The sequence below is a fragment of the Zootermopsis nevadensis genome, unplaced genomic scaffold (genome assembly GCF_977971745.1).
Source record: "Zootermopsis nevadensis isolate Lab colony 2312 unplaced genomic scaffold, Znev_1.0 Znev_ptg000001l, whole genome shotgun sequence".
Lineage (NCBI taxonomy): Eukaryota > Metazoa > Arthropoda > Insecta > Blattodea > Termopsidae > Zootermopsis > Zootermopsis nevadensis.
In genome coordinates this window covers 5855783-5878529 of record NW_028259133.1, presented here as the reverse complement: position 1 = coordinate 5878529, position 22747 = coordinate 5855783, and the positions used below count along the sequence as shown (strand labels likewise).

Here is a 22747-nt window from a genome sequence, read left to right as displayed (position 1 = left end):
TCACGTCCTTATGAAGTCAGTATTCATGTTTATGTTCCCGATATCATGAAACTCATCACCGCAATCCCTTTTCTCTTTTACTGTCTCTGCCATAGTATCCTCCCCACCCCTACCATTTTTTGTTTGCTTTAGTGTTCAACAGAACAGCATCATTTTCAGATGATATGTGAATCATCATCTGGCTCCAATTCGTTGGAACTAGAAGACGTAAGGCAAATTGATGTGAGAGCCTTTAGAGCATCTCGGCGACTTTCTGCCCACGTACCAGTTGTCTGAGTGATCTTGGAGCACCGTATTACGGCAGATATCACTACATCGAGCTGTTCATCAAGCATAAACCTAGGAAAGGAACCTCTTAAATAACAATAAAATTAATTAGCTATTTCAGCAAGAAATGAACCAGGGTAACAGATTCCTTAATTTATATCACATACCTGACAACAAATAATTTATTAAATTTGAAACACGATTAAGACTTAAACTAAAAATACATTAGTCAGCTGGTCTTCAATAATTCTGTTGCGGCAAATGCGGAAGTATTTCTACAGCCATAAATTCAACAACCAGGGTATCCAGTTATGACACTCCTTCTACAGAACCAGGCAGTAAGCTCAGCTAGTCCAGAAAAGTGCCTCATTTTATGAAACCCCTGGGGTTCATTATCATTTTCATAACAATCCACCACCAGTTACTGCCATGTCAGATGACTACATTCCACAGCTTCCAACCCTAAGATTCACTTTAATATTGTCTTCCAAACTACACCTAGGTCTTATTTGTGGTATCCTATTTTCAGGCTTAAAAATAATAATTTTGCGTGCCTTTCTGATTTCCCCCATGCAGGATTTATGCACTGCCCATTTTGACCTCCTTAATTTGATCATCCTAATAATATCAGGAGCTTCTCATTATGAATTTTCTCTGTTGTCCTTTTACTTTATTCCCCTTACGTCCAAATATTCTCCCCAGCATCCTGTTCTGGCCTGAAGTTCGTATTCTCTTTCTTACCACAATTTCCCACCAACAGTAAAATTATATTAAATTCTATGTTCATCCAGAAGAATCCATAAAATTTAGTCAGATGTTGTGCTAGGACTCGATTTTGGGCTGTTACGCCATAGTAGTAGTAGCAGTAGTTGTGTTACATAGTGCAAACGACTAAAATGTCCAATCTGTAGTCTCTCTGTGTTGAAAGGGTGCAACCATAACTCCCACTTCTGCTGATACCTTCTTGACGGAACTCGCCTTTGTTACATGAAACTGCTATTCTAGAAGCATTAAATAGTCCACTATCAGTTCCTCCAACATGTCACCCATACTTATAAACACCTTCACCTATCTCCTATAATCACTTGCAAATGTGATACTAAATAACAGACAAGTTGATGCAGTGTCATTAAGCAACCAAAGACTTATAACATGCTTCTATAAAATATAACAGCATTTGACCCTTTGAAGCTGAAGCTCAGCAAAATATTATTCAAAAATTCTGTTCTTACCTAAAAGAAAACACAACACTTCTTTAGTGCAAATATACAGTAATTAATCACTGTTTATTCTGAGAATCACATGTAACCCACAAATAAACTGTGGGCAAAATGCAGAGTTGCCAATTTAAAGAATTTGGCAAATACAATTACCAATGAGCTTTATACAATTAACTAATTCTAATTTCCTCCCAATTAAGGGTCACAGCAGACTATTTTTTGCACAAGTACAGTCCAAGGTTTGTATTTGTTTCTCGTGAGGTACATTATAAGGCAAGTACAATAAACCAACTTAGCAGACAATTATCACCTTTGAGGTCATGTTTTAAGTCTTTCAGAGGTAAATGTACACTTACCAATAGCTAACAAGTAGCCCGTTCAAGTGATTTCGTTACTGTCTTCCAAATGTCGTGTATATGAGGTAACTATTTTCTTACACTTGGCCTTGTGTGATCCCACCCAATAGTACTCGTTGAACAGAGCCGACAATGCTGATGCAGCGCAAGAGCGAATCTTGAAAACCTCATCAGACAAACAGTCTTCCAGAAATTCTCGCCAATCACCTGTTTCAAACATTACATGTCACTGTCATAACAGGAAGGAGAACACAATTTGATGGAGCAAAGGTTAAACATTTTTTTATATGACCCGTTCTTCAGTGCCTGAGCATCTGCGGGTCCCAACTTTTTCGTTGGCTTGATCTATAGACATTCGGTAGGACGAGTGATCGGCCCGTCGCAAGGCCTCTACCTGTACACAGGACAGCACAACACAGAAAGACGCGGACAATCATCCGTGCCTTGAGTGGGATTCGAACCCACGGTCCCAGTGACCAAGTGGCACAAGGCCCACATCTCAGACCACGTGGCCATTAACGGCAGGTTACACATAAATTAGGCAATATCAATTTGGTATTCTGGACTGTAATGCCATGTGAACTTGCAGGCAGACAAAATGTTTCTCCAGAATCTACCCCCCACAAGTCCACAACCTAGAAGACCAACAGTGACATCTTCAATTTTGTGAGAACCTCAAACCTCGTATGAATTATGTGAATATCAAAATTATAGATTTTCTAGAAAAGGCACTGACTAAAATATTCCTGAAAATAAAACAAATTTATACGTTTCAGCTACGGAAAACTTTTGTTACACAACATTTATAAACAATTACTTCAATACAATGTATTTCTTTTTTATTAGCAGTAGACTGTGCCAACACAAATTCTTCCACTCGATAAGACACGCTGATATGTTTCAATACAAAGCAAACTGCATAATAATAATGAAAATATGAAATTCAGCCATAACTTACCAATAATGAGACGGTTACAGTAAGGCATACCTGCCATAGAACATTTTTCAATCAGAAACAAGTAAGCCTGTTTCAAAAGTCCACCCCAAGGACCACTAAACCATTGACCTTTTACAAATCTAGGGACCAGTTACCTAACCCCACGTACAATTTCTTGTCCTACAAAGAAATACATCACACAATTTCCATGAACTGCATAACAATGTCATATTCAAACATAAGAAATATATATATGTGACTATTAAACCTTAGTTATGTCAACAACTCGTAATATAAGCAGTAAATCTGACAAATCTTCCGAAAACTGTAAGCAAAGAAAATCCTGGTCATGCAAGATACAATATACAGGTAACCCTCGATTTGCGCCAATTCAGAATAACGCCGATTTTGAAACAAGCAAGTCAAAAAGTGAAAAAATATATTTTACTAAAATTTTTAACATTTTATAATGTTTCCCGTACTGATTCTCATACTAATTCGTAATTCTTACATCGCTGATTCTGAATATAAATTATAAATACAGTCATCTCAGCAATTACGTACGTTTCGTTAACACGAATTTGCTCCAATGAGATCGATGAATCTGTAAAAGCTGTTTGTGAAATGCAAACTTTTGCATATGCGAGTTTGCTCTTCTGCAGTTTCATTCCTGGCGCTTTAAACTTTCAAAGGATTAATTTAATCTCTGCAGAGGTACCGAGGTTATTTTTACTACGCGACTTTCTATAGATCGGCGTCTTACATGAATGCAACTGTAGTGAATTATTTTTAGTTCACATATTGTAAATTAGGAATGTAGAGAATTGAATGTAATTAGAAGTAAGTATAGTAGACCATTGCATGTAGGAATGTGTTGATTCATTTCCTGTCTAGAGTAAAGCAGCAAGGCTAGTTCACCTTATTCTCAGGATATGAAAAGAACATTAAATGGAAATGCAGACGTAGCCATTAGGCAGTCAGCAGAAATATGGGGGAACGCTAACGGAAAGGTTGTGAAAGGAAGTTGAAGAGAGATCTAGACCAGATGAGCCAAAACTTGGAAGATAGGAGGTTACTAGAGGCATCATGAGCAAGGTGCAGCTGATCGGGCTACTTTTAACAGGTAAGCGCTGAGGAGATGAATCCAAAGTGTAGTACGGGTGGATGAATAAATATTCTAAATTTCGTAACTAGAGTATACTAAGGATAAAGTGAACTAGCCTAAATTAAGAAGGTAATGTTTTAAATCAAATGTGAAATTTATGTAAAACTTAGTGTTAGAAATAAATGTGATAGTCTTATGAAACAAGTTGTAGCCTCATGGACGAATTATTACCAGCTGAGCATGTTTAAGCTGACACCAGCATCCTTGGGAACTTGCCTTGCTCCATGCCAAGTCACACTACCACATTAGTAAGACTAATCCAAACGAATTTATACAAAGTAGAACGTTACAATTGGTGGCAGTGGTGGGATTATTTTTAATTTTTTTTAAACGGTTCATTACTTTGTTATAAACACTTTCGTTTGGAAACTAATTGTTTTAGTAAAGCTTAGCAACAAGTGCAAACATTTTTATAATGGCGAAGTCCCAATTACGTCAACAAATAGAAAGCCTAAAGGCAGAATTGAGCAACCTACGTATGCAGATGATATCAGGGCGTCCAATAGCGGGTAAAGATCTCTCATTCCAAAATGGGGAGGTTCAGAAAAGTCAGTCACAGTAAATGAGTTTTTTGAAACTGTAGACAGTACAGCATGTGTTGGAAATAGGAGTGAATCAGATAAGATTCAAATCACAATACTAAAATTGATCGACACGACCCAAACATTTTATAGCGGAAGTTTATAACTTCTCGCACCGGATATTACGTGGGAAAACTTTAAGACTCATTTTCGGAATCCTTTAATTGATGTTCGAAGCGATCGACTTCACTTTGTCCAACTGCAAACGGCGAGACAAAGAAAGGACGAAACACCGCAGGAATTCGCGGACCATTGTCGTTCATTGGCGCAGAAGACGGAAGAAAGTAGAGGACCCCGTATTACAACAGTGTCATTATGAGCAGGCACAAAGGATGCTGCTAGCAGCTTTTATATCAGGCTTAATTAGGAATCCAGGAACGAAACATTTTATTCGGGTTCAGGAATTAAGTGTGAAAAATGTAACGTGGCAACGTTGCCGCTCTCATTTCAGGCCGATTGAAACAAGATCCACCACAAGCAAGCATTTCAGCAATAGGCCAAGTCAGCATCCGACATATCCCGCTAGGACTAGAAATGCGCAGTCTAAGGCACAACTTCGGTGCTACGAATGCAACAAACTATTGTTATCAGCGAATTTCCAAATTTCAAGGCCAAAAAAGAAATCTGTCACCGAGATCCAATCAGCAGGAAACAAACTCCAAAATTTCCTATAGCATTGGCCCCAGTAAATAAAGTTTTTCAGGGAAACGAGTAAAAGATGGAAGGGTGGACAGCTACTACCTATCACGTGGTACCGCTAGCAATGGATCATGGCACTCCTACTGTTCAAGTCAGAATACAGGGTGTACTTCGAATTCTTATAATAGATTCCGGTTCTTGCTGCAGTATTTTACAGCCGGATATATCGGACTATCCCTTGAGATGTACCAATCGTGCACCGTTTGGCGTCACAGGTGATACGCTGAGAGTCGAATGGGAGCAAACCTTATCGTTTCTTTTGGATAACGTTTCCTATCGTCACACATTTTTAATTTGCAAACTGCCAAACAGTGTAGCAGGAATCCTGGGAATAGATTTTTTGAAACCGAGGCAAGCTATTTAGATTTGGATAATTGCATTTTAAAATTAAATAGAAATTGCAATATGAAATCAGTTAGAAAGATACAGCAGGATCCTTCAGATGAGGAAAATGTACAGGGAGTGTGTAATGGACTGATCACCCACAACATTCTCTGGGAATCCTTGTAAGAAAAGTCTTGTTGCACCAGCAAGTCTGACCGAGGACAAAAAGGAAATTCCAAGGAACCATTCTTCAAAATTTGAGGAAAATTTTCGAGAATCAGAACAAGAAATTGTGATAAAGGAATCAAATGCGTGGTTGGTTCAAAGCAAAGAAACTGTGATCCTTAAGCCTAAACCCAAAACAAGACTTATAGAAAAATCAGACAATAAGATAAAAACAACATGGAATCTTACTATAAAAAATTGTGATTTCGTCGTCGTCAAAAAATGACATCAACAATGCCAACAGATATTTGTTTACTCGGCATTGTTGTGTTCCACAACAATGCCGAGTAAACAAATACCGCTTCACAACAAAGAAATCAAAAACTATCAAGCCAGTCGCATTATCACTGTTCCAGAAGCAGCACGTCGCATTCTTGAATATTGACTGACAGTTGGCCTAAAACATCAGAAAAGTGAAAGAAGTTATCAAGTATTTGAAGTACCAACTCCAATAAGGTAAACTGTAACTCATTCGATATATTACGATTATGAAAACTGACTTTATGATCGATTTTAAGACGAAGATTTGCAAGGGTTTGGCTGGATGTAAAACGTTGACTGAACAAGAACTGTTTGGGGGGGGGGGGGGGGGGGTTAGTTTAGTTTCTTGCTCAAGGGTTAAAACACTTGAATGAGACACTAAACTAACCCCCCCCCCCCCCCCAAAGGGGAGGTTACTTTAGTGTCTTACAAAAGATTTTAAAACTTTGTGGAGGGGGGGGGGGGTTGGTCAAGTGTTTTAAACCCACATTTGGGTGGGTTAGTTTAGTTTCTTACTCAAGGGTTAAAACACTTGAATGAGACACTAAACAAACCCCCCCAGAACAGATGCCATCTCTTCTAATAAACAATGAAAAAGTAAAGGATCCTGGAAAAGTGGCTAATGCCTTCAATACGTTTTTTCTAACAATTACTGAAAGCTTAAATTTAAATCAAACAGGGACAGAAGATGCTGTTTCCAATTTAAAAGCTGCATTTCCTGTAAATTTTTCTGGCCTTAATATCATTCCAACCACCGAAACTGAGGTGAAAAGTGTAATAAATTCCCTCAAATCAAAAAACTCATCAGGTTATGATGAAATAACAAGTAAAATTTTGAAAGCTTGTTCAGCTTTAATTAGTCGTCCATTAACCCACATTTGTAATCACTCATTATACATAGGCATTTTCCCGGACCGCCTTAAAATATCAGTAGTATGACCGCTGTACAAGAAAGGGGACAAAACCAATATGACAAATTACAGGCCATTTTCACTATTAACTACTTTTTCTAAAGTGCTTGAGAAGATTATGTACAATAGATTAAGTCATCATCTGCATGCTAACAAAATATTAGTCCCGGAACAATTTGGCTTCAGGAAAGGTGTATCCACTGAAGATGCGGCCTTCAAGCTAACAGACAATGTGCTTAAATTTATTAACCAAAAAATGCATGTTGGAGGAATTTTCTGTGATTTAGCAAAAGCTTTTGACTGTGTAAATCATGAAATTTTGTTGGATAAATTGCATTTTTATGGCATTCAAGGAATAGCAGCGCAATGGTTCAGATCCTATTTGACAGATAGAAAACTAAAGGTCGAAGTAAAAGCACCTAAAAACAAACAAATTTTTTCTCAAACTGGGGAACAATAAAACATGGAGTTCCCCAAGGGTCAATTTTAGGGCCCTTGCTTTTTATAATATACATAAATGACCTTCCTCCAACAATAAAAACAATAAATACTTTAACAGAACCCATAATATTTGCTGATGACACAAGTGTCAATTTCAAATTTTGATGATTTCTGTTCAACATCAAACATAGTTCTGTCTTATATGAGTAAATGGTTTACTGCTAACAAGCTGGCCCTAAATGTAGATAAAACGAATATAATAAAATTTATAACAAATAACTCTCCACAATGTGCTTTAAGTATTGTTTATAATGGGAAGTATATACAACAGTCAATAAACACAAAAATCTTGGGTTTGCAAATTGATAATCACCTAAATTGGACTAATCATATTGATAAACTATGAGCCGGGATAGCTCAGTCAGTATAGTGACTAGCTATGGGCTGGACGACCGGGGTTCGATCCCCGACGGGGGCAGAGGATTTTTCCTCTAGCCTCTGCGTCCAGACCAGCTCTGGGGCCCACCCAGCCTCCTCACCCCAAACGCCTACATGGCGTATAGTGGGACAAACTTTACTTTTACTTTATTGATAAACTGATACCTAAGTTAAGTGGCGCATGTTACGCAGTTAGATCTCTGTTGCATGTCAGCAACACTGACACACTCAGATCAGTATATTTTGCCTATTTTCACTCTTTAATGAAATATAGAATAATTTTGGGGGGAAATTCATCAAACATCAAAAAGATATTCACTTTACAAAAGAAAATTGTTAGATATTGGCTGGTGTAAAACCTAGAAATTCATGTAGAAGTCTATTTAAGAGATTAGAGAGCTTAGCTCTTCCATGTGAATACATATTCTCATTAATGAACTTTATTGTAAATAACCAAGAACTCTTTCAAACTAATTCTGCTATACACCATGTCAACACAAGGAATAAAAATCAGCTTCATAGACCAATTGCCAACCTCTCATGCTTTCAGAAGAGTGCATATTATGCAGGGATCAAAATTTTCAACAGTCAACCATCAAATCTCACAAGTCTTGTAAATAAAAAGGCACAATTTAAACCAGCATTGAAAAGATACTTAATTACACACTCCGTTTACTCTGTCGATGAATTTCTAATGTTTACAAGTAAGTCGTAATTTGTGTTAATTTGATTTTTCGTATTCAAATAACTTGTGTCCTTAATGTCAGAACGGAATAATTAGCCTGTAGTACCATGATGATACTGTAAATGTAAGTGAAATATTTATTAGTGTTGTGATTTTAGATATTGGTGTTTCATAGTGGCAACCCAGATAATCATTTTTTATTACGGTCATTAAATAGGACTAATTGTTTTTATTTATAAACATGCAAGCTGACTCCAGTGAGAAGTTGGCAGAACACTGAGCTAGGTTTTCATACTTGTATGATAAAATAAAAAGTAAAAATTGCTTGCATCATCACAACCTCAAATCCTACATAGAACGAAAGTTGACTGGTAGTAAGACAAATGCGGAGGGGTGCGTTGTTAAACTGTCGGCCAAATTAAGCGTATCGTACAGAAGTGAAAAGTGATTACAATTTTGAGCCTTCTGGGTTGTTTTGGATCTTCTACAAGAACATGTATTCAGAGTCCGAAGTTTCAGTCATGTAGCGTAAGTAGCAGCGATCATTTGTTATCTTGAGAATGTTGAAATAAAAAATGTTCCCCCAGACCAGAATATTATTGCTAAAGGTTTCAGTGCACATACTCGTGTATTCTGATACCCAAGTTAAAATATTCTGTCTTCCTGGTCTTTTCGAAGTGTGCGTTTGTGTGTAGTGAGTGCCTCCGCACAATTTCTACTCTGTCCCTATTTTTGTCTGCTAGAGCCATCTAGTAGGAATCAGGAGAGACTTGTATGAGAAATGGCTTACATGCTTTACTTCCCCTCCTAAGGAATATTACTTTGTCAAAATAGCAAGAGGAAAGTTTATGAACATGTTTTTTATTTAATATTCTTAAATATTTAATCATAAACTATATAAAAAATAAATAATTTGACTATTTAACAAAAAACTTTAACTAATTTTCTAAAAACAATTTACCTATTAAGTTCTTAATTATTCTAAATTGGAATTGTCATGATATCTCCCAAAATAGTTGCAAGCTGCATATTGTCCATTTCTGGAATCTGGAAAAGAAATAAACATTTGAATCAGAGCAGGAACTGGAATTATGTGTAACAAGTATGGAAACTGATGCAGCAAATATCTCGCGTTAGGCGATCTCTACGGCTGCAGATTTTGAGGGAATTTGTGACGAAACTCAAGGTGAAAGACACTGGACTTGTTCTAGTTACGTGGACTTTTATGTAAATTACAGACTTCAACCTGATTCAGCAGTTTTTGGGGTGACCTCTGTTTGACCCTCTGTTTCATCTACGTGTCATAACCTCACCAGGTGTTGTAACTTTTATGTCGTGTGATTTTGAACTGCACCGAATTTACGAGTCGGAGGGAGGGCTGGAAATAGGTCCAATGCTTTCACGAATCAGTGTTGGGCCCACGTAATTGTAATCCAAAGCAGAGTTGACACTAACCTCATTGTTAATAAACTGCTGAATGTCGACGTCTTCAGTGGCGTCCAGAAATCCTTGTTGACAATTAAGGCCAAAAGCTGGCAGAGGGACATTTGCGTCTTCTGCCCCTCTGCCGGCGTCACAAAAGAAACTCGGTTAGTCTGTATTTTCTTCTGTGCTCGACTGGGTCTTAGAAGGCGGTGAATTTTCGCCGATTTGGTTTTGTCCCTGAAATTCAGAAAATGGTGGATTAGTGGGCTGCAACCCCATGAAACAAAATTAACTGGTGGATATTATTCAGATGCACGCTTTCCAAATGGGATCTGATGGAAATGTGACAGAGGATTTTGATGTAAACCCAACAGAAATGGTTAACAGGAATTAACGTTTAATTATAGGAGATTTCAGTGCTCAAGCAGGAAATGACGTAATTCTCATAGGTCAATAAAAATGGCGAAGTGTGTATATTTAACGTCCTTATAAATATAAACTATTTGTAACATATCTTTGCTTTCAAAAGCCAGTTTCTTTTTAAAGAAACACAATTAATGTTTAAAACTTAGAATAGAGTTTTAGTGATTTAAATAGTGAAATCTGCTAAATAATTTCAACTGCAATGCGTTCTTACAAACAGAGGAAGATAAACTTCCCGACCAACCCCGATAATCGAGTGTTTACTCTAGTCATTTTTCGCCACTGAATTTCCACACTCGTTTGTTCTCCATGTGCAAGCGACAGATTTCGGGCGAGTCACTTCGTCCAAAGAGTGATGACGACGACTCACCTCTGACGAAGCGACATCTTGTGTGCCTGAGAATCTTCCTTCTCTTTGATGTTCTTCGGCAGGCAGGGGACGGGCGCTGTTGGTCTGCGCCGTCGTGAGGCGTCGCTTCGCCGACTAGCGTCTTGGGCTTCTCAATTTATTACCACGGGCCTGCTCTCGAAGGCGCTTTTGTTTCCGGACCTCTTTTGGGCTGTAGACGTAATCTGAAAACAGAAAGAATGACATTCAGGTCACAGCATTCCGTAAACGGTTGCTTCTGATCGCGTGATTTGGCGTCTTTTATTACCGAAAGACAGGAACAATACAATGACTTTGATCGTATCTAATTGCAAAATTAAATGTTTAAGTTCCTCCCATTTTAATATTATAATGTCTGGGTTCTGGTGCCATGTAGAAAATAACTACTCGTCGAACGTTCTCTTACTTAAAATCGCTAGCAGTCAATCCCAAATAAATCAAAATCGGTGATGTTTCTCAGAATTCTCGGGTACAATTTTTGGAATCTTTCTGCTGCTTGTTGCCATTAAAAGAGAATTAATTACTTACCGGGATGTTTCTTATTATGTTCCGCGGCCGCCTGGCGTGCGCGGGCAAAATACTCTTCCTTCTGCGCTCCTTCCATTGACTTCCACGTACGGCCAAGTCTGCAAGTAGAAGAAACAAAACTCGTAAGAACACAGGCAGGTTGTAGGACGAACGTCCAAGGATAAAGGCAAAGGCAGTGGCGTATGAGAGCGAACGAAATGTTTCACCTGTTCTCGACGATCAGAACATTTTCAGCAAAGGGAAATAAGATATCCAATTTCAAAATAACCCCATGCATTCTCTGCCCACTTAAGATTTTTTGCATTCTTACATTGAAAGAATTGTTCCGGGCGGTCTCACAAATTCTACTTCTCTAATGTGGGCTAGACTTCTGTCCTATATATCATGTGTTCAGTTTATAATTAGGTAGATAAAGGTTTATAATCCAGCAATGAAAATCAAATTAGCCTTTAACTTACTGTGCTGAATTTTACAGGAGTCAACCTTTTTTTTAATTATTAGGGCTCATAGTTTATCATAGCCACAATCATCAGCGTCACCACGAAATATGTTGTTTGTCTTTTTTCTCTTTGGGTAGAACAAATTTCTAAGTGCGCGTTCTGAACACGAGAAATCTCACACGTAATTTTACAAGTTCGCACCGGCGCCATGTTTATAATCGTTACCTTGCGTTCAATGATCTTACAAGTCCTCTGAATTCGAATATCTTTGAAGACAACACCGAATGCTCTGCACATTAATTTATTAACAAGTAATTGTTGTGAAGTACATTTTGTATTGCAACTTACCTCAAGCTGATCTGCTTGTTGCTCTCTTCTGGATGTTCGATAGCCATCTTCTTACGCCACTCATTCGAGAAGAGCATGAAGGCATTCTGCGGTCGTCGTATTTTCACCGTTTCTTTGCACTCTTTCGCTCCCCTATAGCTCAGTCAGTATAGTGACTAGCTACGGGCTGGACGACCGGGGTTCGATCCCCGATGGGGGCAGGATTTTTCCTCTAGCCTCTGCGTCCAGACCGGCTCTGGGGCCCACCCAGCCTCCTCTACAATGGGTACCGGGGTCCTTTCCCGGGGGTAAAGCCGGCCGGGGCGTGATGCTGACCACTCACCCCCATCTAGTGCCGAGGTCAAGGAAGAGAGGAGCTATACCTCCTCTCACCCCAAAACGCCTACATGGCGTATAGTGGGACAAACTTTACTTTACTTTACTTAAGTTGAAGGCGTTGCCTTCTCTTCGGCCGAACTGGTAATTTCAGATCAGGTTGGTCGATGAGGCTATTATTATTACCTGAAAGAATAATAGAATTCATTTATAACATAGTTTTCAAATTATAAGGATCAGAATATGGCCAACAGTACGAAGAAACATGGCTGTCTCCAATGTACCTCAAGAGTTACAGACATACGAAGCTTGAGTAATAAAATACGCTGTGTCGACGTTTCTGAAAATGGGTGTGCATTAGATGCATGCCAAATGCATCAGCTTATCTGTCAGAGTCGTATGTAAGTCATGAACGGTAATTTTATTATGCCAAAGCAATCTCACCTTATTTTAATTTGAGGTCACATTATGGAGGTGAGAGCCCCGAATATATTTTGGGAATTGGCTTATGTGTATAGGATGAGAAATAGTCTTCAGTGTAATTGTAGCTCATCCCAAGTCGTAAAGTTGTGTCAAGGTGGAAAGTGGCGATTTTGAATATTTCAGAAAAAAATAATTTATTCTCGTTATTATTTAGTGTTCTGTCTTACGACAGGTCCATTGTTCTGCCCAAAAAGAGCTCTCCAGTTTTCCCTATTCTCGGCTTCTCGTTTTAATCCCTGGAACGTCATCTTTTTTCCCGTATGCGCTCATAAAGATATTTGTAAGTACAGACATAAATATTCATTATTTTAAATAAGTTTTCATGTCAACATCGTGTCAGTGCACCTGTAATGACCATTTCTACTGATGTCTACGAGATTTACAACATAATTTACACACGTACAAGTCACATTCCTTGCAAAAACGAAACCATTTTAATGAAATCTTCTTTCGAGTACTTCTGCCATTTTGTTTAGAGCAGTGTTACGCAACCTTTCTACACTCGCGGCACACTAAATATCGTGGCAACGAAACCCATATTGCATATCGCGGGGTGGGGGGGGGGGTGGAGTTATACAGTTTATGGCCTTGATTAGCCGCGACAACTGCTTATAAATCGATGTTTATAATTATCCCTACTTATTATTACGCCATTTATTTAAAATATATTTATTATTTTAAATAAACTCGAATATAATATTTACTACCGTTCGATTCAAAATGTGTTAACTAAACTTAAATATACTTTTTTCATATCGTATAATGTAGATCGCAGAAAAGTACACAGAGTGGCAATAAATGGTTACAATTATAAAATGAGGTGGAAATTTCGCGGCACACAGGTTGCGCATCACCGTTCTGAGCTACTGACAGTGTCGTTAAATAAGCAACTCCAACCGTGCATGCCTGTGTACCAGCAGAAGTGAAGAAGTTACGGTAATCAGACACGGGAATAAATGGCGGGCTTTTCTAACAAATACCCGGTCGAGATTCGAACACCGACCCTCCGGAGTAAGTGGAAGGAATACCAACCCTCTACGAAGTAACGTTTGTTCACTTCCAGTCGGAAAGTTTTTGGTCACACGAAAGCCTTAGTATTTTACGATAAGAATAAAATAATTTATTTCATACATAAACACGTGTTGGATCTCTTCCGTTATATATTATTAATAACTAATATTAATGCTGTTTCTGTCGTTGCTTAATGGATTTGCAGAAAAATGTAATGAAGTTATGAGCGGTAATTATTAGGCCCACGTAAAACCGGGAAATGTAGGAAAATCTCATTTGAACAAAGTAGACTCTGCTCTTTAGGAAAATCTGATTCAGAACGCAAAGAACAAAGGGCACTCTACAAACCAGAGCACGCGATTTCTTCATCCTTTCCTCCTCCGGTTTTGTGGCCGCCCTCGACTTCAGCTGCGTTAGACGATGAGTCGGGTTTAATATTTAGAAGCCACGAAAGAATATCATCACCGAAGTCGCCGGTGTCATTTTCGTATTGAAATTCTGCCACTGGATGTTCCGTTGGTGCAATGGATTCAAAAAAGTATACATTGGAATCCGCGCGAGTATCAGAATATTGCTTGGAAAAACTGTCCATATCCAGAAGAGTAAATTCAGTTCCACCATTTTCATTTCCGAGAGTACAAGCCTCGTTCAAGTCAATTTCCTTTGTCGTCGCCCATTGCAAATCGGCAGTGGCCAAAGGAACAGTTTGCCCATTTAAAATCAAAAATTCGATTATGGTCGGAAGGCCGCAGTTTTCTGTGCACACACAATCTTCGTTCTTCGACTTCTTCGCGCGCGTTGAGTTCATTTCTTCGAGAAATTTCCTTTTCGTCCCAGAGCCAGCCTGGTGATCTGCTTGCGTACTGAATGTCGACATGTCAGGTTCTTGAGTTATTCCGAAAGTTTTATGCTAACTAAGGCAACACAAAAGTATCTCGTTCTCGAAGCACTTTATCCAAAACCTCTTCGCAGCACAATTCGAACCAGAGTGACGAAAGCCGATTGTTGCCTGCTATTTATACCAACACAACAAAGCAGACGTAACCTATGACGCAACAGTCAGTAGAGGGAGTGCAATACGGTTCATTCAGGCGTGCATAAGGACTGAGAAGTGAACCTTATGGCATGCCAGCCGAGATTGTTGCACGTGTTCGTGTTTTATAAGAACAAATTTACACATTCTTTGTAGTTACAGAATTACAAATTGAATTACTCCAAGTTATAATTTGTAAGAAATCAAAAATTAATATTAAATATTTTCTATGTTAAAGGAAAATGAATTTGAAATTAATGAGAAGATTCCTGAAGTAAATTTTGCAATTTGTTTAAAAATAACGTCTTGTTTTTTATACTTGTTTAATTTTAAAGACAATTTTTGAGGGGCCCGGGCGCTGTTGAGACCATCGCCCCTGCGACAGGGAAAATGTTTCCTTCCTTCGAATCCCGATTATTCATTTTGACCAATAAGAGAACGCAGGAAGGTAAGAACTCTGGAAGAAGTGTCCTGAGTTCGATTTCCTTCAAGGGAGGTTTCTTTGGCTCCGAAACCAAGCGAGACAGAAGAAGGGATCAGAGTTTCTTGCTTCGAAGAGGAGATTTCGGAAACGAAGGCCTCGACACTGAGTTCGAGTCCCGACAAGGATGGTTTCTGTTGACGGGAACGGAACCGCGAAAAAAGAACGACGCCAAAGCAAAATTCTTTCGTTTCGGAGAGGAAATTACAGGGTCTAAGGTCACAGACACGAATACACAGTCCTCGGTTCGAGTCTCTGTTAGGATCTTGATTCTGGAGTAATTTTACGTGCGTATTAAACGACTCACGTTTAATGATGAGGCCTATAAGCTACCGGGTGTCTCCAAATTAATCTGCAGATTTTGTGTGGTTATGTTAGACCTTAATTTTTTATTTATTCACAGTTTATTTAACAACCCATTTTCAGTAACTCAGAGTAGCACACGAGCATTAAATCCATTGATATGTCCTTGTACGTAAATAATTTTATTATTTGGAAGCACAAAACTAGCTTCATTCTGTATTACTGTCGACTAACACGGATGCCACCAGATGTCTCAAAAGTAAAGTGCTGTGCAATTTGTAGGGTTACCCAAATATCAGAAAACCTTTTTGTGGTAACATGGCTGTTTTCAGGTGTTTGCGGACATTGGCCACGACTGCTGAGATACACGTAGTTTGATGGGTAAACCTGTTAGAAGGCGTTCACCATGACTTATAAGGTAGTGTTTATTCTTGTTCCTTCAACATTCTATCAACTGATAATGTTGGGTATCCATTATTTAAATATGTCAGGATGGTTATGAATGATAAAGTAACTGAGAAGAACCAGGAAGCTGGGGTTAGCCGGTGCCAACATGTTAGTTTACTGCGATTGGATGAAACCGATATTTTGTTCGTGTTTTAAGATTTGACAGGAATTGGATTTTTTTTTTTTAAAGTTTAGTTTATGGTGCCACAGAGTTTCAATAATCTCACAGACGGCTTCGAATGGCGGATGTTAAGTTTGTTATGAATTGTGAATGGGACAGGGTGAATGTGTAAATGGATTTTAGGAACTGCTAAGGAATTTGCCTTCGACAAGGTGGGGATTGAGTCGTTGTACAAGATTCAAATTGAAAATCGCTTGGTTAACTTCGCCCCGTAGTCCACAGAAAACCAGGATCACGATAGACTATGGCCGCCAGATACGGAGTGTTTCGAAAAAGCATTCGCGGACATCCGACAAGGGGTGATTCTGCGACTTGCGGGTTGGACGTGGGGATAACATTTCCTGATTGTGAGAATAAGAAATTATTCCGACGTTTTGTGCGTGTCCTCTGACTGGGTCGGAATATTTGCAACGATCTAAGCTGGACTAAGCGCAATCAAAGATAAGAGACAAATGACTTGTTCTTATGCTCATTTGCTCTTTAACGTGATGCATGCGATATTATAATTTTTGTATGTTGGCTAATATGATACGTGAGAATTATATTTTTCATATATTCCTACAATTTGTACTTAACAATTTTATACTTGTATTTTGTGTCTTATATTAATCCACAGTTCGTTCCAGAATCTCTCTCCTTTTTTTTCTCTTTTTTTTTTGGCAATTTTAATAAATAAAATTGTGAATTAGTATGCCGAATTCCGCTGGGCTGACACAAATCTAATTACTCCATAAAACGGCTTGCAGTGCACTTTGTTCACGCCAGATTTAATGAAGATATGTTGGCTGATTTGGTTTCTGGATCAGAGGGACAGGTCCGTATGCAGTTCTTAAAACTAATGCGTAAAATTATATTTACCAGGCGCAAGAAGAACTAAAATGAATATAATTGAACGGTAGCGGATGCTCTCTATGGAGTACTCTTGGTACTATGAGCAGAGGAGCGTTCATGCTCTTTGTGCCATCTTTCGGGAATTGAAGTTCAACCGGTTTTGGTAGCTCTATCAATAAAGTGAACTAGCATTATGACCTACTTTACTCCCAGTTTCCGAAATTTGACATTTTAGGCTCCCATATTCCTTTGGCCGTTATGCCTAGAATTAGGTAGTTTAATCTTGAAACGATATTTAGGGATAGAATATGCACGCTGATACTCCAGAGACCAAAGCAAGTTGTCAAGGCTGTGATTCTAAATGTACAAGGGAATGGTCCAGGTGGTCAAGTCAAAAGGCACTTGTAAGACTGTGAAAGACTTGATAAATCACACAGATTTATAGTGCACAGATTTGTAGATAGTTTTATGAAATGCATTTTGTGAGCTCTGTTTGATTTCTGATATATATGAGCCTGTGCGTCAGGCACTTCTGAAGTCTTACCAGCGTCTGGTCCACAAACTTCATTGGAATCCATGAGGAAATGCCACAGTGCTGCTGTCATGTGTGTGTATGGTGGTACAAATTTGAACTGAACATTTCAATTTTTGACACATTTTGTGCACCCTTGTACAGTTTTTTGGCAGCTCATTTTTTTGTGTGATTATTAATAGATGGCACGTGTTCTGTAAATGATAAAAATTTCAAGTGAGGTTATGATCTGACCTATTCCCTTTTAAGGACAATAATGTGTATTTATATACTTGCACCTCCATCATCAATTTTTTTTGTGATTTAGGTATTTGGTGTTTTTTAAAGATATCAGTTTTTTGGAAAGCTATTTTTTCAGATTTTTTTTTAATTTTGTTATATGCCATGTTTGTTTGCATGTGTATACAAATGTGGTGTATGGAATCAAAGCAGCAGAAAAATATTAGGATTTAAAGCAAAAGGAAAGGAAATTTTTTTGTCAGATCAAACATGGAAAAAAATAGAAGAAAGAAGAAATATTACAGTAAAATTGAACTGTTGTCAAGACCCACAGAAACTGAATGATCTGAGTACAGAGCATTCTATTAAAAATATTGAAATAAAAAGGAGCTGTCATGCAGATAAAAGAGCATGGGTTAATGACGTGATAGAAGATGAGAAAGCAGATATCCATGGAGACAGCAAAAAATATATGAAGTAACAAGGAAATTGTCAGGAAAATACCAAAATAATAAGAAGCCTATCAGAGATAAAAATGGAAGCTTGGTGGCAACAGAAGATAAACAACCAGAAAGATGGGCAGAATCTTTCAGGGAACATCTTAATGTTGAGGAAGTTGAGGAGAACCATCTCGAACAGAAACAGCTAGATCCAAGATGGCCTGAATTAAGAATTGATAATAAACAAGAAATAATGCCAGCTTTAAAATAAACTAAAATAGGAAAAGCAGCAGAAGTTTTAAAAGCAGATATAGGACCTACAGCAACAAGGCTACAACCACTGTTTCACAAGATATGGGAAACAGAAGAGATGCCCCAAGAATGGAAACAGGGCTTAATGATTAAAATACCAAAGAAAGGAAACTTGTCATATTGCCAGAATTGGAGGGGAATAACCTTAAATCTTCTCAAGGGCGATTCTGAAAAGAAAAAGTAAAGCCTTCAACAATAGACTACGAAAGGAACAAGATGGGTTTAGAGAATGAAAATCTTGTATTGACCAAATTAATACACTTTGGATTATCATTGAACATCTTTCGAATATCACTCGTCTCTATATATGACTTTCATTGATTTTGAGAAAGCCTTTGATACAGTCAAAAGGGATAAAGTATGGAGCACAATGAAATGTTATGGAATACCAGAAAAAATTATTAAAATAGTGAAGGAAATGTATAAGGATAATACCTATCAAGTAGAAAATTGTGGCAAACTTTGAGAATCTTTCTCTGTTAATGCAGGCGTCAAACAGGGATGTATTCTATCCCCATGTTGTTCACATTAGTGATAGGCAAAGTGATGCGAAATGTAACTTCACGTGCTAAAAGAGGGATCCAGTGGACTTTCACAGAAAGATTAGAAGATTTGGACTTTGCGGATGATATATGCTTATTAGCATAACGCTGTGAAGAAATGCAAACAAAAATCTCAGATCTGAATGAAATAGGAAAAAGATATGGCCTGAAAATCAACAGGGAGAAAACTGAAGAACTGAGATTAAATAATAAAAAAGGGAACAGGCTAGCCATAGAAGACCATACAATATAAAAAGTGGAACAGTTTTGCTATCTTGGCAGCACTGTGTCCAATACAGGTGGAACAGACGAAGACATTATAAACAGAATTAAAAAGGCAAAAGGAGCTTTTAGCCAGTTGAAATCTCATTCTCTCTCTCTAAATACCAAATTGGGAATTTTAAATACTAACCTAAAATCTGTCCTATTATGTGGCTGTGAGATCTGGAAAGTCACTAAAGAACTAATGCAAAAATTACAAAGTTATATCAATAGATGTCTAAGGCTTCTTCTAAGAATTAGATGGCCAGAAAATATTTCAAATGAAAAATACAACAATGCCAATAAACAGACGCAACAATGTAAACACAACAATGCTAAACGCAACAATGTAAATAATAATACAACAATGCATGAATACAACAATGTCATTAAACAGTTCAACAATGCCAACCCCCAACACATCACACTACCCCCTCCTTAAAGCTGCTCGTCCCGAGCAGCACCCAAATACGGCGCCAACCTGTCCAGGTGGACTACCATCATCCGGGCCCGGGTATGCCGCTGAATCCGATAAACCACGTCGTTGATTCTGGTCACCACCCTGTAGGGGCCCTCCCAAGATGTTTGTAGCTTGGGAGACTTCCCTTTTGTCCGGGTAGGATGATACAACCACACGCGATCTCCATCCTGGAAGCCAGCCGAGTTTGCCAGGCGATCATAGCGTGCCTTCATCCGGTCGCTGGCCATCTTCAGATGCTGGCGGGCATGGTTATGCGCGTCATAGAGTCGTTCCTCGAGATCCGCCGCATAATCGGTTGTCGACTTCTCCCTATCTGGTGGAGACCCGAACATAAGGTCGCACGGCAGGCGTAGCTCCCTCCCAAACACTAGGCTGGCCGGTGTTATAGCAAAATCAGACAATAAAATAAAAACAACATGGAATATAATAAAAAGGGAGACAGGAAAAAAAATATTAATCAGAACAGATGCCATCTCTTCTAATAAGCAATGAAGAAGTAAAGGATCCAGGATCAGTGGCTAATGACTTCAATAAGTTTTTTCTAACAATTACTGAAAGCTTAAATTTAAAGCAAACAGGGACAGAAGATGCTGTTTCCATTTTAAAAGCTGCATTTCCTAAGGTAGTATATTTGCGTCATATTGTGAATTAGGTTAATATTTTCCGTCAAATCACAATTTTAATAAGATAATAAAATATAAAATATCATTTCACGTTCCTGCATTTCCTGTAAATTTTCTGGCCTTATTATCATTCCAACCACCGAAACTGAGGTGAAAAGTGTAATAAATTCCCTCAAATCAAAAAACTCGTCAGATTATGATGAAATAACAAGTAAAATTTTGAAAGCTTGTTCAGCTTTAATTAGTCGTCCATTAACCCACATTTGTAATCACTCATTATACATAGGCATTTTCCCGGACCGCCTTAAAATATCAGTAGTATGACCGCTGTACAAGAAAGGGGACAAAACCAATATGACAAATTACAGGCCAATTTCACTTTTAACTACCTTTTCTAAAGTGCTTGAGAAGATTATGTACAATAGATTAAGTCATCATATTCACTTCACCTCATTTATCACTTTTCTAACCTTCTTCCTAAAAGAACTTGGTTTACAGGAGAGAGTCCCTAAAACATCAGAAGGTAGCTGGTTCCAGAGTTGGATGGTCTTATTTACAAAGGAATATTTCCCGATATATATCCTTTGCTTTCTGCTCCTAATTTTCCGAATATGATCGACCCTGCTCAGATAGTATGGCCTTTGCCTTCCATGCCCGTTCTCCCGTGTACGCTTTGAAGAGAGCACATATACGTGCTATCTTTCTACGCTGTGCCAGGGTTTCCCAGTTCGAATCGCTCCTATGATATGCAAATTTACATGCTTTATTTTGCACCCATTCTAACGCATTTATCTGTCCCTCCCTGTAAGGATCCCAGCACTCCGCCCCATATTCCAGAATCGGACGCACTAGTGATGTGTAGGTTAGACTTTTAGTGTTACTATATTCCACTTTTTGAGAACACGCATTGTTAAATGAAGTGCCTTCCAGGCTTCCTTCACCTTATAATTTACTTGATCAGCCCAGCTTAAATCGCTGCTTAAGAAACTAAGTTCCTTACTTTTACTTGGGTTAATTTTCATAGCATTTTCAACCGCCCACTCCCCCAGACTGTTTAGATCCATCTGCATCTTATCTATATCTTTACTATTTATAATTTTCCTATATATTATACAGTCATCTGCAAAAAGTCTAATAGTCGATTCAATGTTCCTCCAAATATCATTTACGTATTCGATGAACAAAAGTGAACCCAATACACTCCCTTGTGGTACACCTGACGTTACTCTGACTTCCTCTGATAATTGCCCTCCTATTATGTTTACGTGTAGTGTGTAGTCTATTAAGTGCGCAAAGAAAATATACATACCTTAATTTAATGTAACACAGAGACACGAAGTGAGCACATGCTGTTGGAAAAATGGCGCCGATATACTTGCTCGACGCAGGGTTGCCACAAACTTTCAATCTGTATAAAACCCCGCAATATCTGCGAAACGCAATAAAACGAGGTATGCCTGTACACGACGTTCCGTGAGTTGGCTTCATTAGTTTGGCTGACACTTCCTTGTGCTGCCAATGACAACTGTCGGAAACTAACCCGAAACCTGTGGAATGCTAGGCTACTAGGTCACCGTGGTGACCCACAAATGACTGCAGTTTTCCCTCTACTTACGTTTCACGTCCATGGATCGTTTTCTGTAAGATCACAAGATGAAAGTCGTCAGTTTAGTGACAAAAAATCACATGAAAACGGGGCAGAGTCGAATCCCTAATAGTCGTTTATATCAAATACATCTCAGATAATAAACAATGTCCACTCACGTAAGCAAGTATTCGCCACTTCACGGAATCGAAGGCCTTTCCATAGTCCAAAAAGCACAGATAAACCAGAGTATTAAATTCCCTGGCCTTCTCGACTATTTGCCTTACATTTAAAAGTTGTTCCCTTGTGCCTTTGCCATTAACAAATCCAGTTCGTTCTTCAGGTATTTGATGGTCTATAAAGGCTTTTAAACGAGTATGTAGGATCTGGAGCATGACTTTGCTGGCGTGCGATATTAGCGCTATTAAACGATAGTTCTCACACTTCTTCCTCGATCCTTTTCTATATATTGGAACAAAGATGGATTTTGTCCAATCTTCAGGCCATTTTCATGCAATCCATACATTTTGTAATATTTTTAGGAGGATCTATTCCTTGGCCTCCCGTGGCCTTAAGGATCTCAGAAGAGATTCCATCCGGCCCAC

General features: G+C 38.5%; 2 protein-coding genes and 1 long non-coding RNA gene across 5 annotated transcripts in view; 1 reads left to right on the top strand and 2 right to left on the bottom strand.

The window, feature by feature from the left end:
• The window catches only part of LOC147875173 (uncharacterized), a 33003-nt gene that overhangs the window by 6029 nt on the left and 4227 nt on the right, over window positions 1–22747 (top strand). Inside the window, exon 6 of one of the 3 annotated variants that reach the window (XR_015537821.1) lies at window positions 6131–6230. This is a non-coding gene — a long non-coding RNA (uncharacterized LOC147875173). Of the gene's footprint in view, window positions 1–159; window positions 4090–6130; window positions 6330–22747 lie in introns of those variants that run through there. The other 2 variants (XR_015537829.1, XR_015537837.1) reach the window with 2 other exon arrangements.
• On the bottom strand, window positions 10096–14900 carry LOC147875175 (transcription factor sox-3-like). The gene is made up of 5 exons (XM_087358503.1): window positions 14220–14900; window positions 12063–12563; window positions 11275–11372; window positions 10729–10931; window positions 10096–10172 (listed from the first exon to the last, which is right to left on the bottom strand). The coding sequence occupies exons 2-4, from the start codon at window positions 12137–12139 to the stop codon at window positions 10843–10845; spliced, it is 264 nt and encodes an 87-aa protein (XP_087214629.1). The 5' UTR covers window positions 12140–12563; window positions 14220–14900; the 3' UTR covers window positions 10096–10172; window positions 10729–10842.
• LOC147875174 (uncharacterized) lies at window positions 19872–21949 on the bottom strand. The gene is made up of 2 exons (XM_087357209.1): window positions 21867–21949; window positions 19872–20306 (listed from the first exon to the last, which is right to left on the bottom strand). Exon 2 carries the CDS (start codon window positions 20264–20266, stop codon window positions 19892–19894), a length of 375 nt encoding a protein of 124 aa, XP_087213335.1. The 5' UTR covers window positions 20267–20306; window positions 21867–21949; the 3' UTR covers window positions 19872–19891.